The 24,666-nt window shown below is 45.0% G+C and overlaps 1 protein-coding gene across 2 annotated transcripts; it reads left to right on the top strand.

Annotated features, from left to right (window-relative positions):
- The first annotated feature begins 747 nt into the window (after window positions 1–747).
- On the top strand, window positions 748–24,596 carry GDPD3 (glycerophosphodiester phosphodiesterase domain containing 3). 2 transcript variants are annotated; one of them, XM_075178950.1, is made up of 11 exons: window positions 748–866; window positions 6,281–6,464; window positions 13,659–13,701; window positions 18,056–18,191; window positions 18,859–18,904; window positions 19,958–20,076; window positions 20,160–20,249; window positions 22,354–22,487; window positions 22,641–22,700; window positions 23,683–23,734; window positions 24,305–24,596. In XM_075178950.1, exons 2-11 carry the CDS (start codon window positions 6,326–6,328, stop codon window positions 24,488–24,490), a joined length of 1,005 nt encoding a protein of 334 aa, XP_075035051.1. In that variant the 5' UTR covers window positions 748–866; window positions 6,281–6,325; the 3' UTR covers window positions 24,491–24,596. The 2 variants fall into 2 exon arrangements, with proteins under 2 accessions (XP_075035051.1, XP_075035052.1); XM_075178951.1 differs by lacking the exon at window positions 748–866 and adding an exon at window positions 5,780–6,095.
- The last annotated feature ends 70 nt before the right edge of the window (window positions 24,597–24,666 follow it).

Below are 24,666 nucleotides of genomic sequence, written 5' to 3'. Positions count from 1 at the left end.
CTCACAGAGAACCAGCACTGATCAAAGCTGCTGATTTTCAGTTGTAAAAGCTGCTGATCCACAGGATTCCCTTCCAGTCTAGAGAGCCAGGAGAAAGAAGAACCAAGAGAGCGGTGCATGTACATTGCACCAGGATAGTAGCCAGTGCTCTGGACTAGGAGGCAAGAGTGGTGGCTACTGTGTGCCAGGAGAGAGGAGAGGATACGCTGTGCCAGGAGAGAGGGGAGAATACTGTGTGCCAGGAGAGAGGAGAGGATACGCTGTGCCAGGAGAGAGAGGAGAATACTGTGTGCCAGGAGAGGAGCAGGTAATCTATGCTACGATGTTATGTGTCCCAGTATAGAGGATACACTGGGTCAGTATGGAGAGTAGAGGATACACTGTGCCAATATAGAGAGTAAAGGATACATTGTACCAGTATCGAGTAGAGGATACACTGTGCCAATATAGTAAGTAGAGGATACATTGTACCAGTATAGAGTAGAGGATACATTGTGTCAGCATAGAGAGTACAGGATACATTGTGCAGTATAGAGTAGAGGATACATTGTACCAGTATAGAGTAGAGGATACATTGTGTCAGTATAGAGAGTAGCGGATACAATGTGCAGTATAGAGGATACATTGTGTCAGTATAGAGAGTAGAGGATACATTGTGTCAGTATGGAGAGTAGAAGATACATTGTGTCAGTATAGAGAGTAGAGGATACATTGTGTCAGTATAGAGAGTAGAGGATACACTGTCAGTAGAGAGTAGAGGATACGCTGTGCCAGGAGAGAGGGGAGAATACTGTGTGCCAGGAGAGAGGAGAGGATACGCTGTGCCAGGAGAGAGAGGAGAATACTGTGTGCCAGGAGAGGAGCAGGTACTCTATGCTACGATGTTATGTGTCCCAGTATAGAGGATACACTGGGTCAGTATGGAGAGTAGAGGATACATTGTGTCAGTATAGAGAGTAGAGGATACACTGTGCCAATATAGAGAGTAAAGGATACATTGTACCAGTATCGAGTAGAGGATACACTGTGCCAATATAGTAAGTAGAGGATACATTGTACCAGTATAGAGTAGAGGATACATTGTGTCAGCATAGAGAGTACAGGATACATTGTGCAGTATAGAGTAGAGGATACATTGTACCAGTATAGAGTAGAGGATACATTGTGTCAGTATAGAGAGTAGCGGATACAATGTGCAGTATAGAGGATACATTGTGTCAGTATAGAGAGTAGAGGATACATTGTGTCAGTATAGAGAGTAGAGGATACACTGTCAGTAGAGAGTAGAGGATACATTGTGTCAGTATGGAGAGTAGAAGATACATTGTGTCAGTATAGAGATTAGAGGATACATTGTCTCAGTATAGAGCAGATGATACATTGTGACAGTATAGAGAGCAGAGGATACATTGTGTCAGTATAGAGATTAGAGGATACATTGTGTCAATAGATGATACATTGTGCTGGTATATTGAGAAGAAGATACATTGTGTCAGTATAGAAAACAGGATACATTGTGCCAGTATAGAGCGGAGGATACATTGTGTCAGTATAGAGAGCAGAGGATACATTGTGCCAGTATGGCGAGTAGAGGACACATTGTGTCAGTATAGAGAGTAGAGGATACATTGTGTCAGTAGAGGATACATTGTGTCAGTATGGAGAGTAGAAGATACATTGTGTCAGTCTGGAGAGTAGAGGATACATTGTGTCAGTCTGGAGAGTAGAGGATACATTGTGTCAATATAGATAGTATAGGATACATTGTGTCAGTATAGAGAGCAGAGGATACATTGTGTCAGTATGGGGAGTAGAGGATACATTGTGTCAGTATAGAGAGTAGAGGATACATTGTACCAGTATAGAGTAGAGGATACACTGTGCCAATATAGAGAGTAGAGGATACATTGTGTCGGTATAGAGAGTAGAGGATACATTGTGTCGGTATAGAGAGTAGAGGATACACTGTGCCAATATAAAGAGTAGAGGATACATTGTGTTAGTATAGAGAGTAGAGGGTACATTGTGTCAGTAGAGGATACATTGTGTCCGTATGGAGAGTAGAAGATACATTGTGTCAGTCTGGAGAGTAGAGGATACATTGTGTCAGTCTGGAGAGTAGAGGATACATTGTGTCAGTATAGAGAGTATAGGATACATTGTGTCAGTATAGAGAGCAGAGGATACATTGTGTCAGTATGGAGAGTAGAGAATACATTGTGTCAGTATAGAGAGTAGAGGATACATTGTACCAGTATAGAGTAGAGGATACATTGTGTCAGTATAGAGAGTAGAGGATACACTGTGCCAATATAGAGAGTAGAGGATACATTGTGTCAGTATGGAGAGTAGAGGATTCATTGTGTCAGTATAGAGAGTAGAGGATACATTGTGTCATTATAGAGAGTAGAGGATACATTGTACCAGTATAGAGTAAAGAATACATTGTGTCGGTATAGAGAGTAGAGGATACACTGTGCCAATATAGAGAGTAGAGGATACATTGTACCAGTATAGAGTAGAGGATACATTGTGTCAGTATAGAGAGTAGCGGATACAATGTGCAGTATAGAGGATACATTGTGTCAGTATAGAGAGTAGAGGATACATTGTGTCAGTATGGAGAGTAGAGGATACATTGTGTCAGTATGGAGAGTAGAGGATACATTGTGTCAGTATAGAGAGTAGAGGATACATTGTGTCAGTATAGAGAGTAGAAGATACATTGTGTCAGTATAGAGAGTAGAGGATACATTGTGTCAGGAGAGAGAGTGAGTAGAGGATACATTGTGTCAGTATGGAGAGTAGAGGATACATTGTGTCAGTATAGAGAGTAGAGGATACATTGTGTCTGTAGAGAGAGAGAGTAGAGGATACATTGTGTCAGTAGAGCGAGTAGAGGATACATTGTGTCAGTATGGAGCGTAGAAGATACATTGTGTCAGTATAGAGATTAGAGGATACATTGTGTCAGTATAGAGCAGAGGATACATTGTGACAGTATAGAGAGCAGAGGATACATTGTGTCAGTATAGAGATTTGAGGATACATTGTGTCAGTAGATGATACATTGTGCCGGTATATTGTGAAGAAGACACATTGTGTCAGTATAGAGAGCAGAGGATACATTGTGCCAGTATGGCAAGTAGAGGACACATTGTGTCAGTATAGAGAGTAGAGGATACATTGTGTCATTATAGAGAGCAGAGGATACATTGTGTCAGCATAGAGCAGAGGATACATTGTGTCATTATAGAGAGTAGAGGATACATTGTGTCAGTATAGAGAGTAGAGGATACATTGTGTCAGTATAGAGCGTAGAGGATACATTGTGTCAGTATGGAGAGTAGAGGATACATTGTGTCAGTATAGAGAGTAGAGGATACATTGTGTCAGTATGGAGAGTAGAGGATACATTGTGTCAGTAGAGAGCAGAGGATACATTGTGTCAGTATGGAGAGTAGAGGATACATTGTGTCAGTATGGAGAGTAGAGGATACATTGTGTCAGTATAGAGTATAGGATACATTGTGTCAGTAGAGAGCAGAGGATACATTGTGTCAGTATGGAGAGTAGAGGATACATTGTGTCGGTATGGGGGGTAGAGGCTACATCGTGTCGGTATAGAGCGTAGAGGATACATTGTGTCAGTATGGAGAGTAGAGGATACATTGTGTCAGTATAGAGAGTAGAGGATACATTGTGTCAGTATAGAGAGTAGAGTATACACTGTGTTAGTATAGAGAATAGAGGATACACTGTGTCAGTATAGAGAGTAGAGGATACATTGTGTTAGTATAGAGAGTAGAGGATACATTGTGTCAGTATAGAGAGTAGAGGATACATTTTGTCAGTATAGAATAGAGAATACATTGTGTCAGTATAGGATACATTGTGTCAGTATAGAGAGCAGAGGATACATTGTGTCAGTATAGAGCGCGGGGGGCTACATTGTGTCAGTATAGAGAGTATAGGATACATTGTGTCAGTATAGAGATTAGAGGATACATTTACTCAGTATAGAATAGAGGATACATTGTGTCAGTAGAGGATACATTGTGTCAGTATAGAGTATAGGGTACATTGTGTCAGTATAGAGAGTAGAGGATACATTGTGTCAGTATAGAGAGCTGAGGATACATTGTGTCAGTATAGAGAGTAGAGGATACATTGTGTTAGTATAGAGAGTAGAGGATACATTGTGTCAGTATAGAGAGTAGAGGATACATTTTGTCAGTATAGAATAGAGAATACATTGTGTCAGTATAGGATACATTGTGTCAGTATAGAGAGCAGAGGATAGATTGTGTCAGTATAGAGCGCGGGGGGCTACATTGTGTCAGTATAGAGAGTATAGGATACATTGTGTCAGTATAGAGATTAGAGGATACATTTACTCAGTATAGAATAGAGGATACATTGTGTCAGTAGAGGATACATTGTGTCAGTATAGAGTATAGGGTACATTGTGTCAGTATAGAGAGTAGAGGATACATTGTGTCAGTATAGAGAGCTGAGGATACATTGTGTCAGTATAGAGAGTATAGGATACATTGTGTCAGTATGGAGAGCAGAGGATACATTGTGTCAGTATAGAGAGCAGAGGATACATTGTGTCAGTATAGAGAGCGGAGGATACATTGTGTCAGTATAGAGAGTATAGTATACATTGTGTCAGCAGGGAGAGCAGAGGATACATTGTGTCAGTATAGAGAGCAGAGGATACATTGTGTCAGTAGAGGACACATTGTGTCAGTATAGAGTATAGGATACATTGTGTCAGTATAGAGAGCAGAGGATACATTGTGTCAGTATGGAGAGCAGAGGATACATTGTGTCAGTATAGAGAGCAGAGGATACATTGTGTCAGCAGGGAGAGCAGAGGATACATTGTGTCAGTATAGAGAGCAGAGGATACATTGTGTCAGTAGAGGACACATTGTGTCAGTATAGAGTATAGGATACATTGTGTCAGTATGGAGAGCAGAGGATACATTGTGTCAGTATAGAGAGTAGAGGATACATTTTGTCAGTATAGAATAGAGAATACATTGTGTCAGTATAGGATACATTGTGTCAGTATAGAGAGCAGAGGATACATTGTGTCAGTATAGAGCGCGGGGGGGCTACATTGTGTCAGTATAGAGAGTATAGGATACATTGTGTCAGTATAGAGATTAGAGGATACATTTACTCAGTATAGAATAGAGGATACATTGTGTCAGTAGAGGATACATTGTGTCAGTATAGAGTATAGGGTACATTGTGTCAGTATAGAGAGTAGAGGATACATTGTGTCAGTATAGAGAGCTGAGGATACATTGTGTCAGTATAGAGAGTATAGGATACATTGTGTCAGTATGGAGAGCAGAGGATACATTGTGTCAGTATAGAGAGCAGAGGATACATTGTGTCAGTATAGAGAGCGGAGGATACATTGTGTCAGTATAGAGAGTATAGTATACATTGTGTCAGCAGGGAGAGCAGAGGATACATTGTGTCAGTATAGAGAGCAGAGGATACATTGTGTCAGTAGAGGACACATTGTGTCAGTATAGAGTATAGGATACATTGTGTCAGTATAGAGAGCAGAGGATACATTGTGTCAGTATGGAGAGCAGAGGATACATTGTGTCAGTAGAGAGAGCAGAGGATACATTGTGTCAGCAGGGAGAGCAGAGGATACATTGTGTCAGTATAGAGAGCAGATCATACATTGTGTCAGTAGAGGACACATTGTGTCAGTATAGAGTATAGGATACATTGTGTCAGTATAGAGAGCAGAGGATACATTGTGTCAGTATGGAGAGCAGAGGATACATTGTGTCAGTATAGAGAGTAGAGTATACATTGTGTCAGTATAGAGAATATTCTGTGTCCAGGGACAGAGATCCGGGAATAAGATCAGACAGAGAGAAGGGATAGGACTCTTACTGGGCAGTGACCGTAGTAGAGAGAGGAGGGGACTGGGGCTGCGCCAGCATTGCTGGGAGAGTGACAAGTGCTGAGATAGACTGCTGGTGAAGCCCAGGTGACAGTGCAGAGACTGCTGGTGAAGCCCAGGTGACAGTGCAGAGACTGCTGGTGAAGCCCAGGTGACAGTGCAGAGAGTGCAGTCTGTCAGTTATCAGAGACCGTTCCCCGAGCTTCTGCTGCTGCTGCTGCTGCTGTCTGTTCTCTGTGTACTTCACACCCTGCAGCTGTATTATTACTGCACATCACTGCCCAGAGCCTCCCTCTGCCGGGATTGTATTAGAATTGCCTTTCTGCTTCTTTTCAGGTCCCCATTCCCTATTTCCATATCTCCACCACCTCACTGCACATCATGTTCCCCCCCTTATATTACCTGGTACCTGTGCTGGGGGGCTATGCTGTGACCTCTTATTACCTGCTGAAGAATCCTCACATCCTGCATAAGCGCAAGAGGCTGCCCTTCCACTGCCGGCACATCTCCCACCGAGGAGGTGAGTGACACACCTGGATGTACCTGTGTGTGAGGGAGGGGGCTGAATGTGGGGGTGAGACACCTGTATGTACCTGTATGTGAGGGAGGGGCTAAATGTGGGGGTAACACCTGTATGTACCTGTGTGTGAGGGAGGGGACTGAATGTTGGGGTGAGACACCTGTATGTACCTGTGTGTGAGGGAGGGGACTGAATGTGGGGGTGAGACACCTGGATGTACCTGTATGTGATGGAGGGGACTGAATGTGGGGGTGACACACCTGTATGTACCTGTGTGTGAGGGAGGGGGCTGCATGTGGGGGTGACACACCTGTATGTACCTGTGTGTGAGGGAAGGGGCTGAATGTGGGGGTGAGACACCTGAATGTACCTGTATGTGAGGGAGGGGACTGAATGTGGGGGTGACACACCTGTATGTACCTGTGTGTGAGGGAGGGGCCTGCATGTGGGGGTAACACACCTGTATGTACCTGTGTGTGAGGGAGGGGGCTGGATGTGGGGGTGACACGCTTGTACGTACCTGTGTGTGAGGGAGGGGGCTGGATGTGGGGGTGACACACCTGTATATACCTGTGTGTGAGGGAGGGGACTGAATGTGGGGATGACACACCTGTATGTACCTGTGTGTGAGGGAGGGGACTGAATATGGGGGTGACACACCTGGATGTACCTGTATGTGAGGGAGGGGACTGAATGTGGGGGTGACACACCTGTATGTACCTATATGTGAGGGAGGGGACTGAATGTGGGGGTGACACACCTGTATGTACCTGTGTGTGAGGGAGGGGACTGAATGTGGGGGTGACACACCTGTATGTACCTGTATGTGAGGGAGGGGACTGAATGTGGGGGTGAGACACCTGGATGTACCTGTATGTGAGGGAGGGGACTGAATGTGGGGGTGACACACCTGTATGTACCTGTGTGTGAGGGAGGGGGCTGCATGTGGGGGTGACACACCTGTATGTACCTGTGTGTGAGGGAGGGGGCTGAATGTGGGGGTGAGACACCTGTATGTACCTGTGTGTGAGGGAGGGGGCTGAATGTGGGGGTGAGACACCTGGATGTATCTGTATGTGAGGGAGGGGACTGAATGTGGGGGTGACACACCTGTATGTACCTGTGTGTGAGGGAGGGGGCTGCATGTGGGGGTAACACACCTGTATGTACCTGTGTGTGAGGGAGGGGGCTGGATGTGGGGGTGACACGCTTGTACGTACCTGTGTGTGAGGGAGGGGGCTGGATGTGGGGGTGACACACCTGTATATACCTGTGTGTGAGGGAGGGGACTGAATGTGGGGGTGACACACCTGTATATACCTGTGTGTGAGGGAGGGGGCTGGATGTGGGGGTAACACACCTGTATGTACCTGTGTGTGAGGGAGGGGGCTGGATGTGAGGGTAACACACCTGTATATACCTGTGTGTGAGGGAGGGGACTGAATGTGGGGGGGTGACACACCTGTATATACCTGTGTGTGAGGGAGGGGACTGAATGTGGGGGGGTGACACACCTGTATGTACCTCTGTGTAACGGAGGGGGCTGGATGTGGGGGTAACACACCTGGATGTACCTCTGTGTGAGGGAGGGGGCTGGATGTGAGGGTAACACACCTGTATGTACCTCTGTGTGAGGGAGGGGGCTGGATGTGGGGGTAACACACCTGTATATACCTGTGTGTGAGGGAGGGGACTGAATGTGGGGGTGACACACCTTATGTACCTGTGTGTGAGGGAGGGGACTGAATGTGGGAGTGACACACCTTATGTACCTGTGTGTGAGGGAGGGGGCTGGATGTGGGGGTGACACACCTGTATGTACCTGTGTGTGAGGGAGGGGGCTGGATGTGGGGGTAACACACCTGGATGTACCTCTGTGAGGGAGGGGGCTGGATGTGAGGGTAACACACCTGTATGTACCTCTGTGTGAGGGAGGGGGCTGGATGTGTGGGTAACACACCTGTATATACCTGTGTGAGGGAGGGGACTGAATGTGGGGGTGACACACCTTATGTACCTGTGTGTGAGGGAGGGGACTGAATGTGGGGGTGACACACCTTATGTACCTGTGTGTGAGGGAGGGGGCTGGATGTGGGGGTGACACACCTGTATGTACCAGTGCTCTTTTTGACTTCTCCAACTCTCCCTTTCCACTCTCTGGCCACTATCTCCTCTCCTTCCCTCTCTCCTCATCTCCTGCACTCCTCCCCGCACCCAAATCTACCCTTTCTAGATGCAAACTTGATGCTCTATCTACCCCGAACTGCCCCAACCAGACGGCCTCCCTCTACAACCACACCATCACCACCATTCTTGACTACTGCCCCTGTCTCTTCTGTCTTCTTTTGCCACTTTAAACCCCAACCATGCCACCCCAAATTTACCCGGTTTCTTCAAAAATGTACATGTTCCGCCGAACGCCACTGGAGAAAATCTCATTCCTTAGCAGGATTCCTTCATTTAAAGTTCACCCTCTCATCTTACAGATCCGCTCTCTCCCATGCTAAACAATTCTCTCACCTCTTGTGCTCCTCCCACCCCACTACGGGTGACTAAGTCCATTCTCTTATATTATCCTCTCCACCCACAACCTGCCCTCTGGATACCTTCCTCACTCGCCTCCTTCGCTCCCTCTCCCCCACTGCCTGATCCCACCTTGCTCACCTCTTCATTCTGTTCCTCTCCACTGGCATCTTCCCCTCATTCTATTAAAACATGTATTTGTCTCACCCTTTCTTAAAAATCCTAATCTTGACCCCACCTTACTCTCTAACTACAGCCCCATTCCGCTTCTCCCTTTTGCCTCCAAAATACTTGCGTGGCTTGTCTACAACCGTCTCAGCAACTCCCTCCTCGATCCTCTACAATCTGACTTCCCCCTCTTCACTCCACAGAAACTGTCTTGACTAAAGTCACCATTGATCTTCTCTCGGCCAAATCCAAGGGCCACTTCTCCCTTCTTTGCCTCGTGGACCTCTCTGCGGCCATCTACTCCCCACTCTTCACACCATTGGCCTTTCTGTTACCGTCTTTCATGGTTCACCTCCTACCTTGCCAACCGCTTCCTCTCTGTTTCTACCTCTGGTTCCTCCTCCCCACCATCCATTCTTCCTGAAGGAGTCCCACATGGTTCTGTTCTTAGCCCTCTGCTTTCTTCTCTGTACATCTCCCTGGGTGATCTCATTAGTTCCTTCAGCCTCCAGCACCACCTCTATGCCGACGACGCTCAACTCTACCTCTCATCTCCTGATCTCTCCCCTTCCCTCTTCCAGTTGCCTCTTCACTATCTCCTCCTGGACGTCCTTATGCTTTCTCAAAGCTAACATGGCCAAATCTGGACTCATTGTCTAACCCATCTATCAAGAGTCTTCTCCCCTGCTGACCTGTTTATCACTGTAGACAACAGCACTATCTCTTCTGTTCCCCAACTCCACTGCCTGGGTTTTATTCTTGACTCCTCCCTCAGCTGCACCAATCACATTGAATCTCTTGCCCAATCCTGTCGCATCCAGCTCTGCAACATCACCCGTATCAGACCCTTCCTCTCCCAGGATACTACCAAAACTCTTATCCACTCACTGGTCATTTCTCCTCTCGACTACTGCAGCCTTCTCTTTATTGGCCTCCCCCATTACCATCTCACTCCTCTTTGATCTATGCCTAATGCTGCATCTAGACATATCTTCCTCTCTTGTCACTTCATCAGTTCTATCAGACTATTCCTTAGCCTGTATGGCTTCAAACGGTCATTGAAAACCGACCTGTTCATAAAGACCTACCAGTCCTCCACGTAACCATCTCACCATGGAGCATACCTCACCCTCCTTCATCCTCCACCTCTCCCACTCTAGCTTCTTGCCCTCAGATCCCCTTACATTGGCTCACCCCCATATGACAGCCATTTGTCTGCCCCTTTCCCTTTAGATTGTAAGCTCTAGTGAGCAGGGCCCTCTTCCCTCCTGTTCTCATTACCTATAACCTTTCCTCACCAGCTACACTGCTCACCTCCTCCTTGGGCTCTCTGCCCAGTGACTCCTCTCCTCCATTGTCTCTGCACCTCTTTCACTGGCTCTAAACCTGTTAGTTGCACCCACACTAATGGGCACAGGTTTCAGTATGCGCTGAATATACCCCTTGTACCACAGTAGCTGTGTTGAGCTTTGTATTATTATTTGTTTTCTGTATTCTACGGTTATACCGTGTACTGTTGTGTTTTGTTGTTTGCCCTCTTTATAGCGCTGCAGACCTCATGTGGCGTCCTATAAATAAAGGTTTATAATGGTAATAATAATAATGTGTATTATAAAGGGAGCTATATATTACCATATGTGATATAATAGGTACTATATATTACCATGTATGATATAATGGGTACTATATATTACCATGTATGATATAATGGGTACTATATATTACCATATGTGATATAATAGGTACTATATATTACCATGTATGATATAATAAGTACTACATGTTATTGTTAATGATATAGTGGGTGTTATATATTACCATATTATATTTAATAGGGCTATACATATATAAATGATATTGATATATTTGGAGGTTTATGTTGCCATAATTGATAGGATTACAGCTATATATTAACATTGGGCTAACACAGCAGAAATGTACAATAGCCCATCAATCACAGATCGTCTTTCATTATGGAACTTTGCACTAGAACGATGAAAGTTAATTGCTGATTAGCAGCTATCACGTACTGCAAACTTTTACTGTGTTAATAATTACAACCAAGGGAAAAAGGAAGTAAGCTTCTCCCCAATCTGTGTTATCTGCATATTAGGATGTAATTAGCAATTATCTAGCACTTACAGGTTCTACAATATGATAAATTTTATCTCATGCGGCAGCACATTTTCCTTTGACCATTGTTTGTTCAAAAACAAAAAAGCCCAACGTGAACTAGCCATGGAAGGTCACGCGTAGAACCATCCTTAGCGGCAATCAGTTGTAGTAATTGTTTTCTGTTTATTCTACTAGTCTCTTACATGGTATTTCAGGAAGTGTGCCCACTCCCCCTTACAACGCTACTTCAGTTCATTAATGCACAGAGGTCTGTAGGTCCCACCGCAACATCTCAGTTGGGTTGAGTTCTGGACGTTGATGTGGCCATTTTATTTCACAACCTCGATTGTTTACTGGTGGGATTAGGATCGTCCTCTTGTAGCATGAGTACTCCAAACAGCGCACCCCGGCAAATAGTGCAGCCAGGCGCATGCGCTAATTCCTCCCCAGCCTGTGGGCTGATTATTGTGGCACTTATTTAATTAACCCTGGCCTGTGTATGATTACAGGGCTGAGCCCTGATTGGTTGGTGTCAGTATATTAGGCTTCGCCTCCCTGCCGGTTATAGCACCTACTTGCCAAGTTTACTGACTTGCTCCTGTCTTGTCTGTTGGACCCTGTTCCTGTGGATACTCTGCTTTTGGATTTACTGTTGTGACCTTCTGCCTGTACTTTGGACTCAGCCTGTTTGCCCTTGACTCTGACCTTTTGGCCTGTACCTCGGACTCCGCTACTTTGCCTGTGACCCTGACCCTTGGCGCGTTTACTGACCACTCTGCTTGCTTGTGACCCTTGACCTTGACTACCGTCTGACTATCCGCTGCCTTCTATTCAGCCTCCTGGCCTGCCGCTACGGGCCTGTATTACCAACTCACACTACGCCTGGAACTAAGTCCTGGGGACATCTGAGGACCAGTGAGCACATCAAGCTCTAAAGGAAAGGCGGCTGCTATCTTGTTTTGTGAGTTGGTGATCAGACCGTCAGCCTAACATCTGTGCATTAGGATCAGAGAAGTCCCCTTGGGTCTTGACTGACCAGAGGACATGGTTCCAGAAGTCACTTCATTTACATGTAAACCTAAGCCGTACCACAATGCTTGTTTGTTTTCTGAGAGAATTGACTTGCTCCTGGCCGCCCTAGCACGGAAGCCATACTTGTCCACTCTTCTGACGGTGATTTGAATATTACTTAGAATGTTGGACTTTTTGACATTTACTGTGTGGACAGAGACCTGTAGATCCCTGGATGTCGCTTCTGGGTTCCTTGCAATCTCGCGCTCATACTGTCTGCCATTTGGGTGAATTTTCTGGGGGGCCCACTCCCGGGAAGATTGACAAAGGTCATCAGCCTTCTCCATTTGTAAATAATCTTTATTATTGTAGAATGATGGACTTCATATTGTTTAGAAATTACCTTATAACCTTTTCCAGTGATCCCGAGGTCACCGCAGTAAAATTAGTTTTGATCTCTTTGTCAAATGAGATTAGATTTTTCCCCTTGGTGAGGACTAGATGATTGCTCATGATTTAAATGAGGGTGCACTTTCTTTTTCACATAACTGTGCACCCTTGCATGATCTATACATTATAAGGGATGAAAGTAAGAGGACAAGGGCACTAGAGTGGATGGTAGAAATGGCAGGTCAGTCTTGTGCAGTGACCAACGTACCTAATCAGCTCCTGCCAACCCTGCAATGTTCTACAAGGAGTCATTGATGATTGTATAACACTCTCATATTAATATATTGACTTGTACGCAGAGGTGCCGACAGCTGAAAATAATTTAGAGAAACGTTTTGCTGCTGCACCAATGCATCCAAATACCTCAGACGTGACACGTCCCAGAGCACATGGAAGCACTAAAATCCCCCTAGTGACATATTTACTGAATTCAATGCCAATGTAGTATTTGCATTTTAAATATTAATTATGCACAGCAGGAATTGATCATAAAAATTTAATCTGAAATGCAAAATGAGGAATGTAATTGTGCTGAAAAATAGGGACATTGCCAGGGACAAATCTTAAACACCCAGCACCGCCCGTGGGAATTGTGGCAAACCCACCTGTGACTTTTAAATATATTACTTCATCTCTCCTTCTGCTCTTTTTATCCAAGTCACTATATCATCAGGCAGTGTTACATGCTGTTATCGGCATTTACGTGATGTAGATCTGCTCTCTAGGTGCCATTGTGTACAATGTGGCGAGCACAACAGAACGGAAGTAAACACGGTGCCTGGTGACACTGCTGAAAAGCACAGACGTGGGAGGAAGAAATAGTAATGTATCTGTTCAGGGAGTTTGAGGAGGGAATCTACAAGGCCATGCATTAAACACATCTGCAGATGGAGGACCCATTTAATCCGTTCTTTGCCTGTCTTTCAGGAGCGGGTGAGAGAATCGAGAATACTCTGGAAGCGTTTGACAAGTAAGTCATATACACACAGTGCGTGCGCTTTGTGTTGTGTGCAGAGGCAGTAACAGTGTGAACAATGGATCAGCGGACATTTATAGAAACTGTGATACATGTATCTGTGTTAAAAACAAACAAAAACGGTGGTGTTGCCCATAGCAACCAATCAGATATTTGTGATCATTTTCTAGTTTTCATTCTCCTAGTTTTAACTTGGAAAATAAACGTTAGATCCTGTTGCTTGCTGCCCAGTACACATTTCAAAGCAAAGTTACTATTTATCGGCCTAGTGACACATTGACCGTAATAGAAAACAAAGAATATGACACGTGCACAAGTCATTTCCACTTGATTTTTTTTATTGATTTTTTTTTTTGTTTTGTTTTTATTTCTATTAACCTGGTTCCAAAGAGCCGACAATCCCATTGTTCCTTTAATCCTCCACGCGTAGCGGCCTGTACAGCTGAACAAATCCGCTGACTGTTCTAACCTCTGGCCGCATCAACAATGGTTTGTTTTTAAAGTGATTTAGAGGCATCTCATGCACTCGCTAAACAAAGAGGAAAGAAAATAATTTTAGCTGCATGTGTTCGTCCCCCCTGTTGTGCATCATTTTTCGAGTACATGTATGTTTCCTGAAATAACGTTGCTTCACGTCTGGGGTGCAAGTCGCCACCATCGAAATGATCGTATGCCGGGTTACTTGGGGCAGAAACGTACCACAGAGACAGGGATAGGGGCACCGGTTTGCGTGAAATCGCTTTGTGCGTGCCCAGGAAGCGGACACATGTATATGATCCTGCAAACTATTATATACAAGAGTAATAAGTACTACATCACACAAGTGATGGTGAGCAATTAACCCCTTACCAGCGATTGCCCACATTGTAGTAGCTTGTTTGCTGAGGGATCTTTAATTGCTATGTACTGCGACACAGTCCCCTGCTGCCGCCGTCGAATCGCTTTGCGTGAACTTGGAAACAATTGCGTCCATTGATTATAATGGAATGAAGGACTAATTGCTTATTCACACTTTTTATTATTATTTTAATTTTTTATTTACTTTAGGCGATTCAGTGCAGGTGGTGTGACTTGGACCTGTGTAATGAGATTTTAAAGAGATTAATCATTGCACAAAGTTTGTTTTCTTAGCGATTTATTTCCAAATTGTGAGGAAGTGATACCTGTAAGAGTGGAGTGTATAGTTATAACACCAGTTCACAATCCTATTATTACTGAAGCCGCAGGTGATCGGTGTTTACCTCAGATAATCCGACGTTATAGTTTCCTAGTCATGGTAATGGTGGCTTCTCTGTAGGCAGGTAGTGTGTCCTGCTGAGGATCTTCCTTTGCAGCAGACATAACATTGCATTATGTGGTAATACTGAATGTAATCATTCGTATCTCGTGCAGAATATGTTTTATAATGTACTTGGTTATATCTTAGTAACACAGAAGTGGAAGTTACTCAATCAATTTATAGGTTCACAGCAGGTGCTTGAAAGGGTGGGGTTATCCTCAGGGCCATCTTAACAACATTATGGGCCCCTGGGCAAAGCAGTGCACAGGGCCCCTATATATATATATATATATATATATATATATATCTATTGTATTTCCCCATGTATAAGACGCACCTTTTTCCCAAAAATTTGGGGGTCTAAAAACTGGGTGCATCTTATACAGTGCCAGCGGTCTTTACCTCTTAGCTCCGAGTCCAGAATGATCACCCAGGGATGACATTGCTGAAAAAGACTCAGTCTCCTGCACTTCTCTTCTCCTCCCTCGGAGCTCTAAATTACGTGACGAGAGTTCCGATGAGACAAGTAACGACAATGCTGTGCAGCAGCGCTGCCGTCCTGTCAGACGCTGGTATTAACAGTTTCACATCCAGATTTGCAATCTCCTGTCAGACGCTGGTAATAGCTTGCGTTCAATAACTTTATATAGTGCATTTTTTTTAACATTTTGGGACCCAAATTTAAGGTACGTCTTATACATGGGGAAATACGGTATTTATATATATATATATATATATATATATATATATATATATGTGTGTGTGTGTAAAAAAAAGGTGATATATATATATATATATATATATATATATATATATATCACTTTTTTTTCAAATCCCCTTAACTTACCTTTCAATCGCCCTGTTCTTCGAGTCCAATCCTCTTCTCTTCTTCATCGCTGTTCTGCGCTCCTCCGTGCTGCGCTCGCAGTGAATGTCGGGTGTGATGACGTCATCACGCCCGACATTCACTGCGAGCGCAGCACCAAAGAGGGGACCTGGGAGGGAGCCGGATCGGTTTTTTTTTCTTTTTTTTTTGTAGGAGTTCTGCCTCGGGCCCCCTTGTCCGCTGGGCCCCCGGTCACCTGCCCATTGTGCCCAGTCGGAAAGACTGTCCTGGTTATCCTGAAAGGAGCAAATACAGAGACATTCCCCCAGCACACTGCTATAGACAGCAAAGGAGCTGCTATTCTACTGATACAAAAACTGCAGAAATCTCAGTTAAACCTGTTTGCAAATGTGTTGTTTGAGAGGCATGTTTGGTATCAGTAGCTGATGGGGGGTGCTGGTCCTCTATTGCCGTTTGCAGGTTCCTAGGGTACCTCTTGGTAAGTTAGCTCTCAGTTCAGAAACACGTGAATGTATGACTCCTACACAGTAAGTAAAGTCTTCGCTTTATTCCGGAACAAGTAATGTCCAGCAGACGCTTCTGTCTTCTACAATATTTGGCAGCTGGGCGACATTGTCCATCTTGATTTCATTTTGTCTCAGGGGAGTAACTGTGTCAACTTAAAACTTGGCTTCGTGGAATCCATGCAATAAAATGACCAACGTCTGCCAGCCTGTCCTGTTAATCATTACTAGAAACATTAAAAAATCAATCCCACTCTGAAACGGGGTGTTTTGCACAGCTGACAGTCGTAGGTAATTTCAGTAGTAAATTCTTTGCTCCTAAAATGTTACTTTACAATCATTAAATGCTGAGGTACTGTTTTTCTAAAGACATAGGTACTGTAGGATTTCTGTACTATTGTCAGCCACTTTGAGAGTCTGTTCCAGTAATGTTGGTATCCTTATACATTAGGGAGAAGTTCTTCATTTCCTTTTGGATTAATACGTGGATTTGAGGACGTGGCTGGTTCTCTCAGCTTCGTAAACATTTACATTCCTCAAATCTGGCACCTCAAATAAGTATTAAAGGCTTCTCAGTTGCCTCCTATAGGCCACTGGATCAAGGTTAGCTTATCCTGGTAGGCCATCTTCCTTTAGGTAGATGCATTGACAAGAAGAGGTTCAGAGTTAGCCTTTCCCCTGTATTTGTAGGAAGCTTTAGTTCTCCATGTACTTTCCACATGATTATTCGGCCTTGTTTTCCTCAGCCTTCATCAGAGAAGGATTCCCAGCTACACACGAGCATATCATGCAGGCTGTGCTATGTGGCACCTCATTCTCCTAGTTTTGCATAATGCCACATTTGTGGCAGCCCGGCTTTCATAGCGACATTGCTTTTCCATCCTTCTTATTGTGAAGCAGAATTCGGCAAGAATTGGATTGGTCAACCACCAGTAGGGAACATGCGCTGGGTGTAGACCGTGGTGCGATAGGTTACTTGTACCCAATTGATGAAGTGTTGTCACCATAGTAATCCTGAAGGATAGGTACCTGAACCTTGCCAATCCATAATGTGATGGTTCAGTAGACCATTGTGTATGGTTATGTCTAGGTTGGCCAGATTCCTCCTACTTTCGTACTGTCCATATTGGCCTGTAGAGATTGTGCTGAACAGGTATCAGGGTGACCAGGGTCCATCCTTACACATGTTCTTTAGTTTTCCCGGTGAATATTGTTGCTTCAGTAGAATGTGATGCTCTAGGGACCATCTCTTACCGATACATGAAGGACTTGGGGTTCCCCAAGGAATGTCTGTGTCCTCTAGATGGTCGAAGGCGAAAATGTATTTATTAACTTACCATTGAATCTTATTCTCCAAAACCACTCATGGACATAGACCTATCCATCTAAAATGTAAATTTCGGGAAATATGTTATTTATGTTATAATTTATAAAGCGCCAACATATTGCAGCGATGTCCATTGAGGAGATCATAATATAAATACATAACATACAATGACATGAAACAGAAGATGTTTTAATATATTCTGTAATCTGCTCCGGTTATATGTCCCTGGATTTATATCCTGTCTTCTCTTTGTAATGTGTAAACTGAAGAGGTTGCACCAGCATTGTTAATGTGCCCTGTGCACTGCTGGTGGTTAGTCCAGATTGATGTCTGTGCCCCATTGGCCTCGGATTTAACAGTACATTAATCAATCCCTTCATCTCTCCTTGCAGTGCTGTGGTCAATCACACCGACCTTCTGGAGCTGGACTGTCACATGACCAAGGACGGACAGGTTGTAGTGTCACATGACGGCAACTTGCTGCGGCAGACAGGGCATGATGTCAACATATGTGATCTCACGTATCAGGTAACGCAGTGATAACCTCTCATCACCCTGCAGTTCCAGTATTCCTCACTATTGCGTTACTGGTGGTAGTTAGCACATTGATGCTGACTACCCCGACAAGACTTACCCCAAGGTGTTCAGATCGAAGGGCTCCTTCCCGACCAGGCTCCAGAACGACCGATGTGCCAATCGACTGAAAGGCATCGCGATGAATAAAGAAGCCGACGAGAGTCGATGACGTCACTGGCGACCGCGACACCGTGATCGTTGCTGTTATGGGGGTGATGTAAGTATGCGGGCATGGACAATGTACCATGCTTTGTAAAGTACATGGCCGCATACTTACATTACCCCCTTAACAGCAACGATCACGGCGTCGCGCTCACCAGTGACGTCATCGACTCTCAACGGCTTCTTCATTCATCGCGATGCCTTGCAGTCGATTGGCACATTGGTCGTCCTGGAGCCTGGTCGGGAAGAAGCCCTTTGGTGTGAACACATCGGGGTAAGTCTTGTCGGGATAATCATCATCATTATTCCGTACCCCACCCTTGCGTTACGCCATAAGCCCTGAATATCAGAAACATGTCGATCGTTAGGTGTCGGAGAGCCATAATTTGCATGAACCTGACCTATCTATTTTTCAGGTATTTATTAGCTATTCTAATTCTCTTTCTCTTTCTCTAAGGAACTGCCTCAGTACAAGGACTCCTTGGAGGTCACTTTTTTCCCAGGTATGTTATAGTATCGGCTCAGCATTCAGTGGCAAGGTTCAGTGTGTGGCTCAGTGAATTCATATCTGGTGCAAAAAGTTGGTAAGCCGTGTATTTCCAGGTTGCGGGGTAGTTGTAGTCTCACAGCGGCTGTAGAGACACAGGTTGCCTGAGCATGATCTGAAGCTGGGTACAGACCAGCTTACTTCAGAGGCAGTTTCTGTAATGATTTCACCAACGACTGAAAGTCCTGATGAGCATGTAGATTCATGCGTACACACCTACACAATTTACCTTCAGATCTGTGATCTTCATCTATCATAACCATCTGCTGAAAAGATCGTGGCTCTGTACACTCTACAGAGGTCGTAAGTGTGTCCGGCCTCATTCCATCGTTGATTGTGATTGTTAGGAAGTTTATAAAACCAAATTAACAGATACGATGTGTTTTGGTGCGATAAAACATGATCGTGGGAGTGTACACACTACTGCAATATCTGAACAAACGGTTGTGAATCGTGTGATCTGCACCATAATTGCATAGGTGTGTACCCAGCTTAATGCAAACTGACCTGACCTAACATAGAATTTAGTCATATGATTTCGCTTCCATCTATGCGAGCAAAGGATAAGAGACCACTTCTTTGTCCATGGGGTACAGGAGTTGAGGAAATTGTTATCGATCAAGAGGGTCGATCTTCCCTAAAGCTGCAATCCTGGGAGAGCCGATATAAAGGGATGCTGTATGCTTAGGTTATTTCACAGCCAAAGACATCTATATTAAGAATTACAGACCAGTGCTTCCAAATCCTGTTGAGATTATGTAGAGAACACTATTTTAAGCTGCTGGGAATCCATTGAAGGTCCATGAATTTAAAAAAATTGAAGTCTTATGCTAACAAAGGAAGTTATTGTCAATAAAGATATGGGTAAGCCAACTGGGCATGCTCCCATGCTATTATCATCATTTGACCAATAGGGACTGATGTCTGAAATTAAGTTTCCTGAGAAATCACGGTAAACATAAAACATTTCTGGCAGTGAATTTAGAAGAATGTTTCATGTCTTTCCCAGGTCACAAGTCATCAGGCAGTGACCATCGTATCCCGCTGCTGGAAGAAGTGTTCCAGAGACACCCGGATAAGCCTATCAATGTAGAAGTTAAGGTGGACAATGGAGAGTTAGTTAAAAAGGTAATTGATGAAAATCAGTTTCTCAGAGTAAAGTTCTCTCCATGTGACTGGGGGTTATAATGTTGTCCTGGTGTCTACGTAAGATTTCAGAGCTTGTGAAGAAATACCAGCGCACAGAGAGGACTATCTGGGCCTGTACGACGGACACAGTCATGAGGAAATGTCGGAAGGAGGTAAAGAGACAGCTCCAAAGAAAACTGAGATCTAGACTTAGCAAAATTACTAAATGCTTAATCTATTCTGTCCCTCATCCTCATCTCTACCCCTCTCTCATCTTCTTCTTCACACCTCCCTCATCCTCCTCTATGCAACTCTCTCATCTTCTCCACACCTCCCTCATCCTCCTCTCTACACCTCCCTCATCTTCTTCTCCACACCTCCCTCATCTTCTTCTCCACACCTCCCTCATCCTTCTCTTTACACCTCCCTCATCCTCCTATCTACAGCTCCCTCATCTTCTTCTTCACACCTCCCTCATCCTCCTCTCTACACCTCCCTCATCCTCCTCTCTACACCTCCCTCATCTTCTTCTCCACACCTCCCTCATCCTTCTCTCTACACCTCCCTCATCTTCTTCTTCACACCTCCCTCATCCTCCTCTATGCAACTCTCTCATCTTCTCCACACCTCCCTCATCCTCCTCTCTACACCTCCCTCATCCTTCTCTCTACACCTCCCTCATCCTCCTATCTACAGCTCCCTCATCCTTCTCTCTACACCTCCCTAATCTTCTTCTCCACACCTCTCTCATCCTCCTCTCTACACCTCCCTCATCCTCTTCTCTACACCTCCCTCATCTTCTTCTCCACACCTCCCTCATCCTCCTCTCTACACCTCCCTCATCCTCCTTTCTACACCTCCCTCATCCTCCTCTGTGCACCTCCCTCATCTTCTTCTCCACACCTCCCTCATCCTTCTCTCCACACCTCCCTCATCTTCTTCTCCACACCTCCCTCTTCCTTCTCTCCACACCTCCCTAATCATCTTCTCCACACCTCCCTCATTCTCTCTACACCTCCCTCATCCTCCCCTCTACACCTCCCTCATCCTCCTCTCTACACCTCCCTAATCTTCTTCTCCACACCTCCCTCATCCTTCTCTCTACACCTCCCTCATCCTCCTCTCTACACCTCCCTCATCTTCTTCTCCACACCTCCCTCATCCTTCTCTCTACACCTCCCTCATCCTCCTATCTACAGCTCCCTCATCCTTCTCTCTACACCTCCCTAATCTTCTTCTCCACACCTCCCTCATCCTCCTCTCTACACCTCCCTCATCCTCTTCTCTACACCTCCCTCATCTTCTTCTCCACACCTCCCTCATCCTCCTATCTACACCTCCCTCATCCTCCTTTCTACACCTCCCTCATCCTCCTCTGTGCACCTCCCTCATCTTCTTCTCCACACCTCCCTCATCCTTCTCTCCACACCTCCCTCATCTTCTTCTCCACACCTCCCTCTTCCTTCTCTCCACACCTCCCTAATCATCTTCTCCACACCTCCCTCATTCTCTCTACACCTCCCTCATCCTCCCCTCTACACCTCCCTCATCCTCCTCTCTACACCTCCCTCATCTTTCTCTCCACACCTCCCTCATCTTTCTCTCCACACCTCTCTAATCTTCTTCTTCACACCTCCCTCATCCTCCTCTCTACACCTCCCTCATCCTCCTCTCCACACATCCCTCATCCTTCTCTCTACACCTCCCTCATTCTTCTTTCCACACCTCCCTCATCCTCCTCTCTACACTTCCCTCATCCTCCTCTCTACACTTCCCTCATCCTTCTCTCCACACCTCACTCATCCTTCTCTCCACACCTCACTCATCCTTCTCTCCAGACCTTCCTCATCCTTCTCTCCACACCTCCCTCATCCTTCTCTCCACACCTCCCTCATCCTCCTCTCTACACCTCCTCTCTACACCTCCCTCATCCTCCTCTCTATACCTCCCTCATCCTCCTCTCTACACTTCCCTCATCCTCCTCTCTACACTTCCCTCATCCTTCTCTCCACACATCCCTCATCCTTCTCTCCACACCTCACTCATCCTTCTCTCCAGACCTTCCTCATCCTTCTCTCCACACCTCCCTCATCCTTCTCTCCACACCTCCCTCATCCTCCTCTCTACACCACCCTCATCCTCCTCTCTATACCTCCCTCATCCTCCTCTCTACACTTCCCTCATCCTCCTCTCTACACCTCTCTTATCCTTCTGTCTACACCTCTCTTATCCTTCTGTCTACACCTTTCTTATCCTCCTTTCTGTATTGTATTTCAGAACCCGGATATGCCAGTGATGTTCACTCCACGCCGGGGGGCCATCCTCCTTCTCCTCTACTACACCGGGTTACTTCCCTTCGTCCCTTTGCCAGAGTCGGTGGTTGAAACCTACATGCCGTCCCTCATAAACAGGTCAGTCTCTTCTTACACGCCTGCTACCACTTGTACTGTAACCAGGTAATTTTTGTGTTATGTTTTGTACTCTTCTACACAGTTTCTGTTGTGTATCAGTGGTGTGTGTATAAAGCCACAAAGGTAACAATGTTAATAGAAGTCTTATTACAGGACATATTTCCCAAACAACTCGCTCATGAGGAACCGCTTCCTGGTCTACCTGCAGGACAAGTGAGTGCAGTAACGTTGTTATAAATTAACTCAACCTGCATTATGGTAAATGTCCACCATTCTGGAGGTCAAATCTTCTAAAAATGAAAAGTGGAGTTGTTGCCCATAGCAACCAATCAGATTCTAGCTATCATTTATCTATTATATTCTAGAAAATGATAGCTAGAATCGGATTGGTTGTTATGGGCAACATATCCACTTTTCCTTTTTAGAAGGTTTGATAAATCTATCCCAAAGAGTCGTTTTGATTGTTTCCTCTACCTTCATTATTGTAATATCACAGTCTCTAAACATATTAACCGAACCTGTAGTTGAACAATCTTTGGTTACAGGAGAAGCTTGTGTTTAGCAGCTTTGAAATCTCCAGTGTGAATGTAACTTTATGCATATAGATGTCCTGGAGTTATGATATCTCCTTAAAATGTATCTGCTGCCTACTCCCAGTGACTACAGCTGTCATCTGCTGAACAGATATTTGTGAGCATCACTAGTGTCAAGTGATATTACTGAGACAGGAATATTCCTGGAAATGCAGCCTATCATTTCCCTCGGAACCTGTGATGTCACTGACACATGACTATCCCTTAGAGTGCAGCCTATCATTTCCCTCGGAACCTGTGATGTCACTGACACATGACTATCCCTTAGAGTGCAGCCTATCATTTCCCTCAGAACCAGTGATGTCACTGACACATGACTATCCCTTAGAATGCGGCAATATAACAAGATATCTCTCTGCAATGCTGATATTATTGTTTTACTCAGCAAACAAGCTGAATAAAAGATATTATTTAAAAACATGACAGACCACTGGGCATTACATTGTAATAGGTTGCTGTATACAGGTATAACGTGGTTATTTTACACGTGGTACCTGGATGTTCCCATTAATAAACAGGATGGAAGGTGAATGACTGTGACCAGGCTCGTGATGATGTAACCCTCAGCTGTGATAGTGACGCCATGTTTGTTTTTCTCCCAGACTTATGATGAGGAAGAATCTTTTTCAGCATCTCGAGGCCAGAGGCATCCAGGTAACGAGATTTGTACAGAGGCTCAGTAATACGGGGGGAGGTACCTCAAGCCCCTAACTAGATAGTCAATATTGTGACTATTTCGTCCCCTTTGGGGACAATGCTGAGTTATATTTACACATTTGCTGTGTGGTTTGATATACAATGTTATGTCTGCACCCCACTATGTACACCCCCTATCCCGCCTCTTATTTTTGTACCTCCCTTTCCTATACTTTTTAAAACCTTAATTAAAACTATTAATATTAAAAGTAATACAGGGGGAGGGGGGCTTTGTGTGACCATGTTTATTTACCATTTTGTTATTGGGAGTGGTGCAATCAGATGGGGCAGTTTGATACTCTGGGGCAGTCAGGCTGAGTGTTTGATACTCTGGGGCAGTCAGGCCGGGTATTTGATACTCTGAGGCAGACAGGCTGGGTATTTGATACTATAGGGGAGTCAGACAGTCTATTTCATACTCTGGGGCAGGCAGGCCGGGTATTTGATAGTCTGGGGCAGTTAGGAGGTGTACTAGGGCAACAATCTATGCATGGTGCACTGAAATGTCTTGTCTTGCGCCCCCTGCAGGTTTACCTCTGGGTACTGAACCAGGACTCTGATTACCAGAGAGCGTATGACTGTGGAGCCACCGGCATTATGACAGATTACCCCTCTAAACTACGCACCTTCCTGCAGCGCTACGACGAGGAGCAGAGGGCCCGGGGGGCAGGGCCACATGAGGCTGCAGCTGGAGAACAGCAGGACAGGTGTTAATACTGAATATGAAGACCTCAAAAGACATTGCTGCCCGTCTGTGTGTGTCATGTACATATGAACCACTGTGAATGCCGGACGTTTAAATAAATTGCTTATAATTTTACAGTAATTACACATTTCTTCCACTGTGGGACATCCTGATAACCTGCCTTTCAGGAGATATCCATCCCGGT

The sequence above is a fragment of the Mixophyes fleayi genome, chromosome 7 (assembly GCF_038048845.1).
Source record: "Mixophyes fleayi isolate aMixFle1 chromosome 7, aMixFle1.hap1, whole genome shotgun sequence".
Classification (NCBI taxonomy): domain Eukaryota; kingdom Metazoa; phylum Chordata; class Amphibia; order Anura; family Limnodynastidae; genus Mixophyes; species Mixophyes fleayi.
This window is presented reverse-complemented; position numbering and strand designations above follow the sequence as displayed.

Excerpts from the sequence above, each read along its gene's own strand:
- GDPD3 (XM_075178950.1), top strand. The coding sequence starts at position 6,326 with ATGTTCCCCCCCTTATATTACCTGGTACCTGTGCTGGGGGGCTATGCT. Across the intron at positions 18,192-18,858 it reads TATGTGATCTCACGTATCAG|GAACTGCCTCAGTACAAGGA; the intron begins GTAACGCAGTGA and ends TCTTTCTCTAAG. Across the intron at positions 22,488-22,640 it reads ATGCCGTCCCTCATAAACAG|GACATATTTCCCAAACAACT; the intron begins GTCAGTCTCTTC and ends GTCTTATTACAG.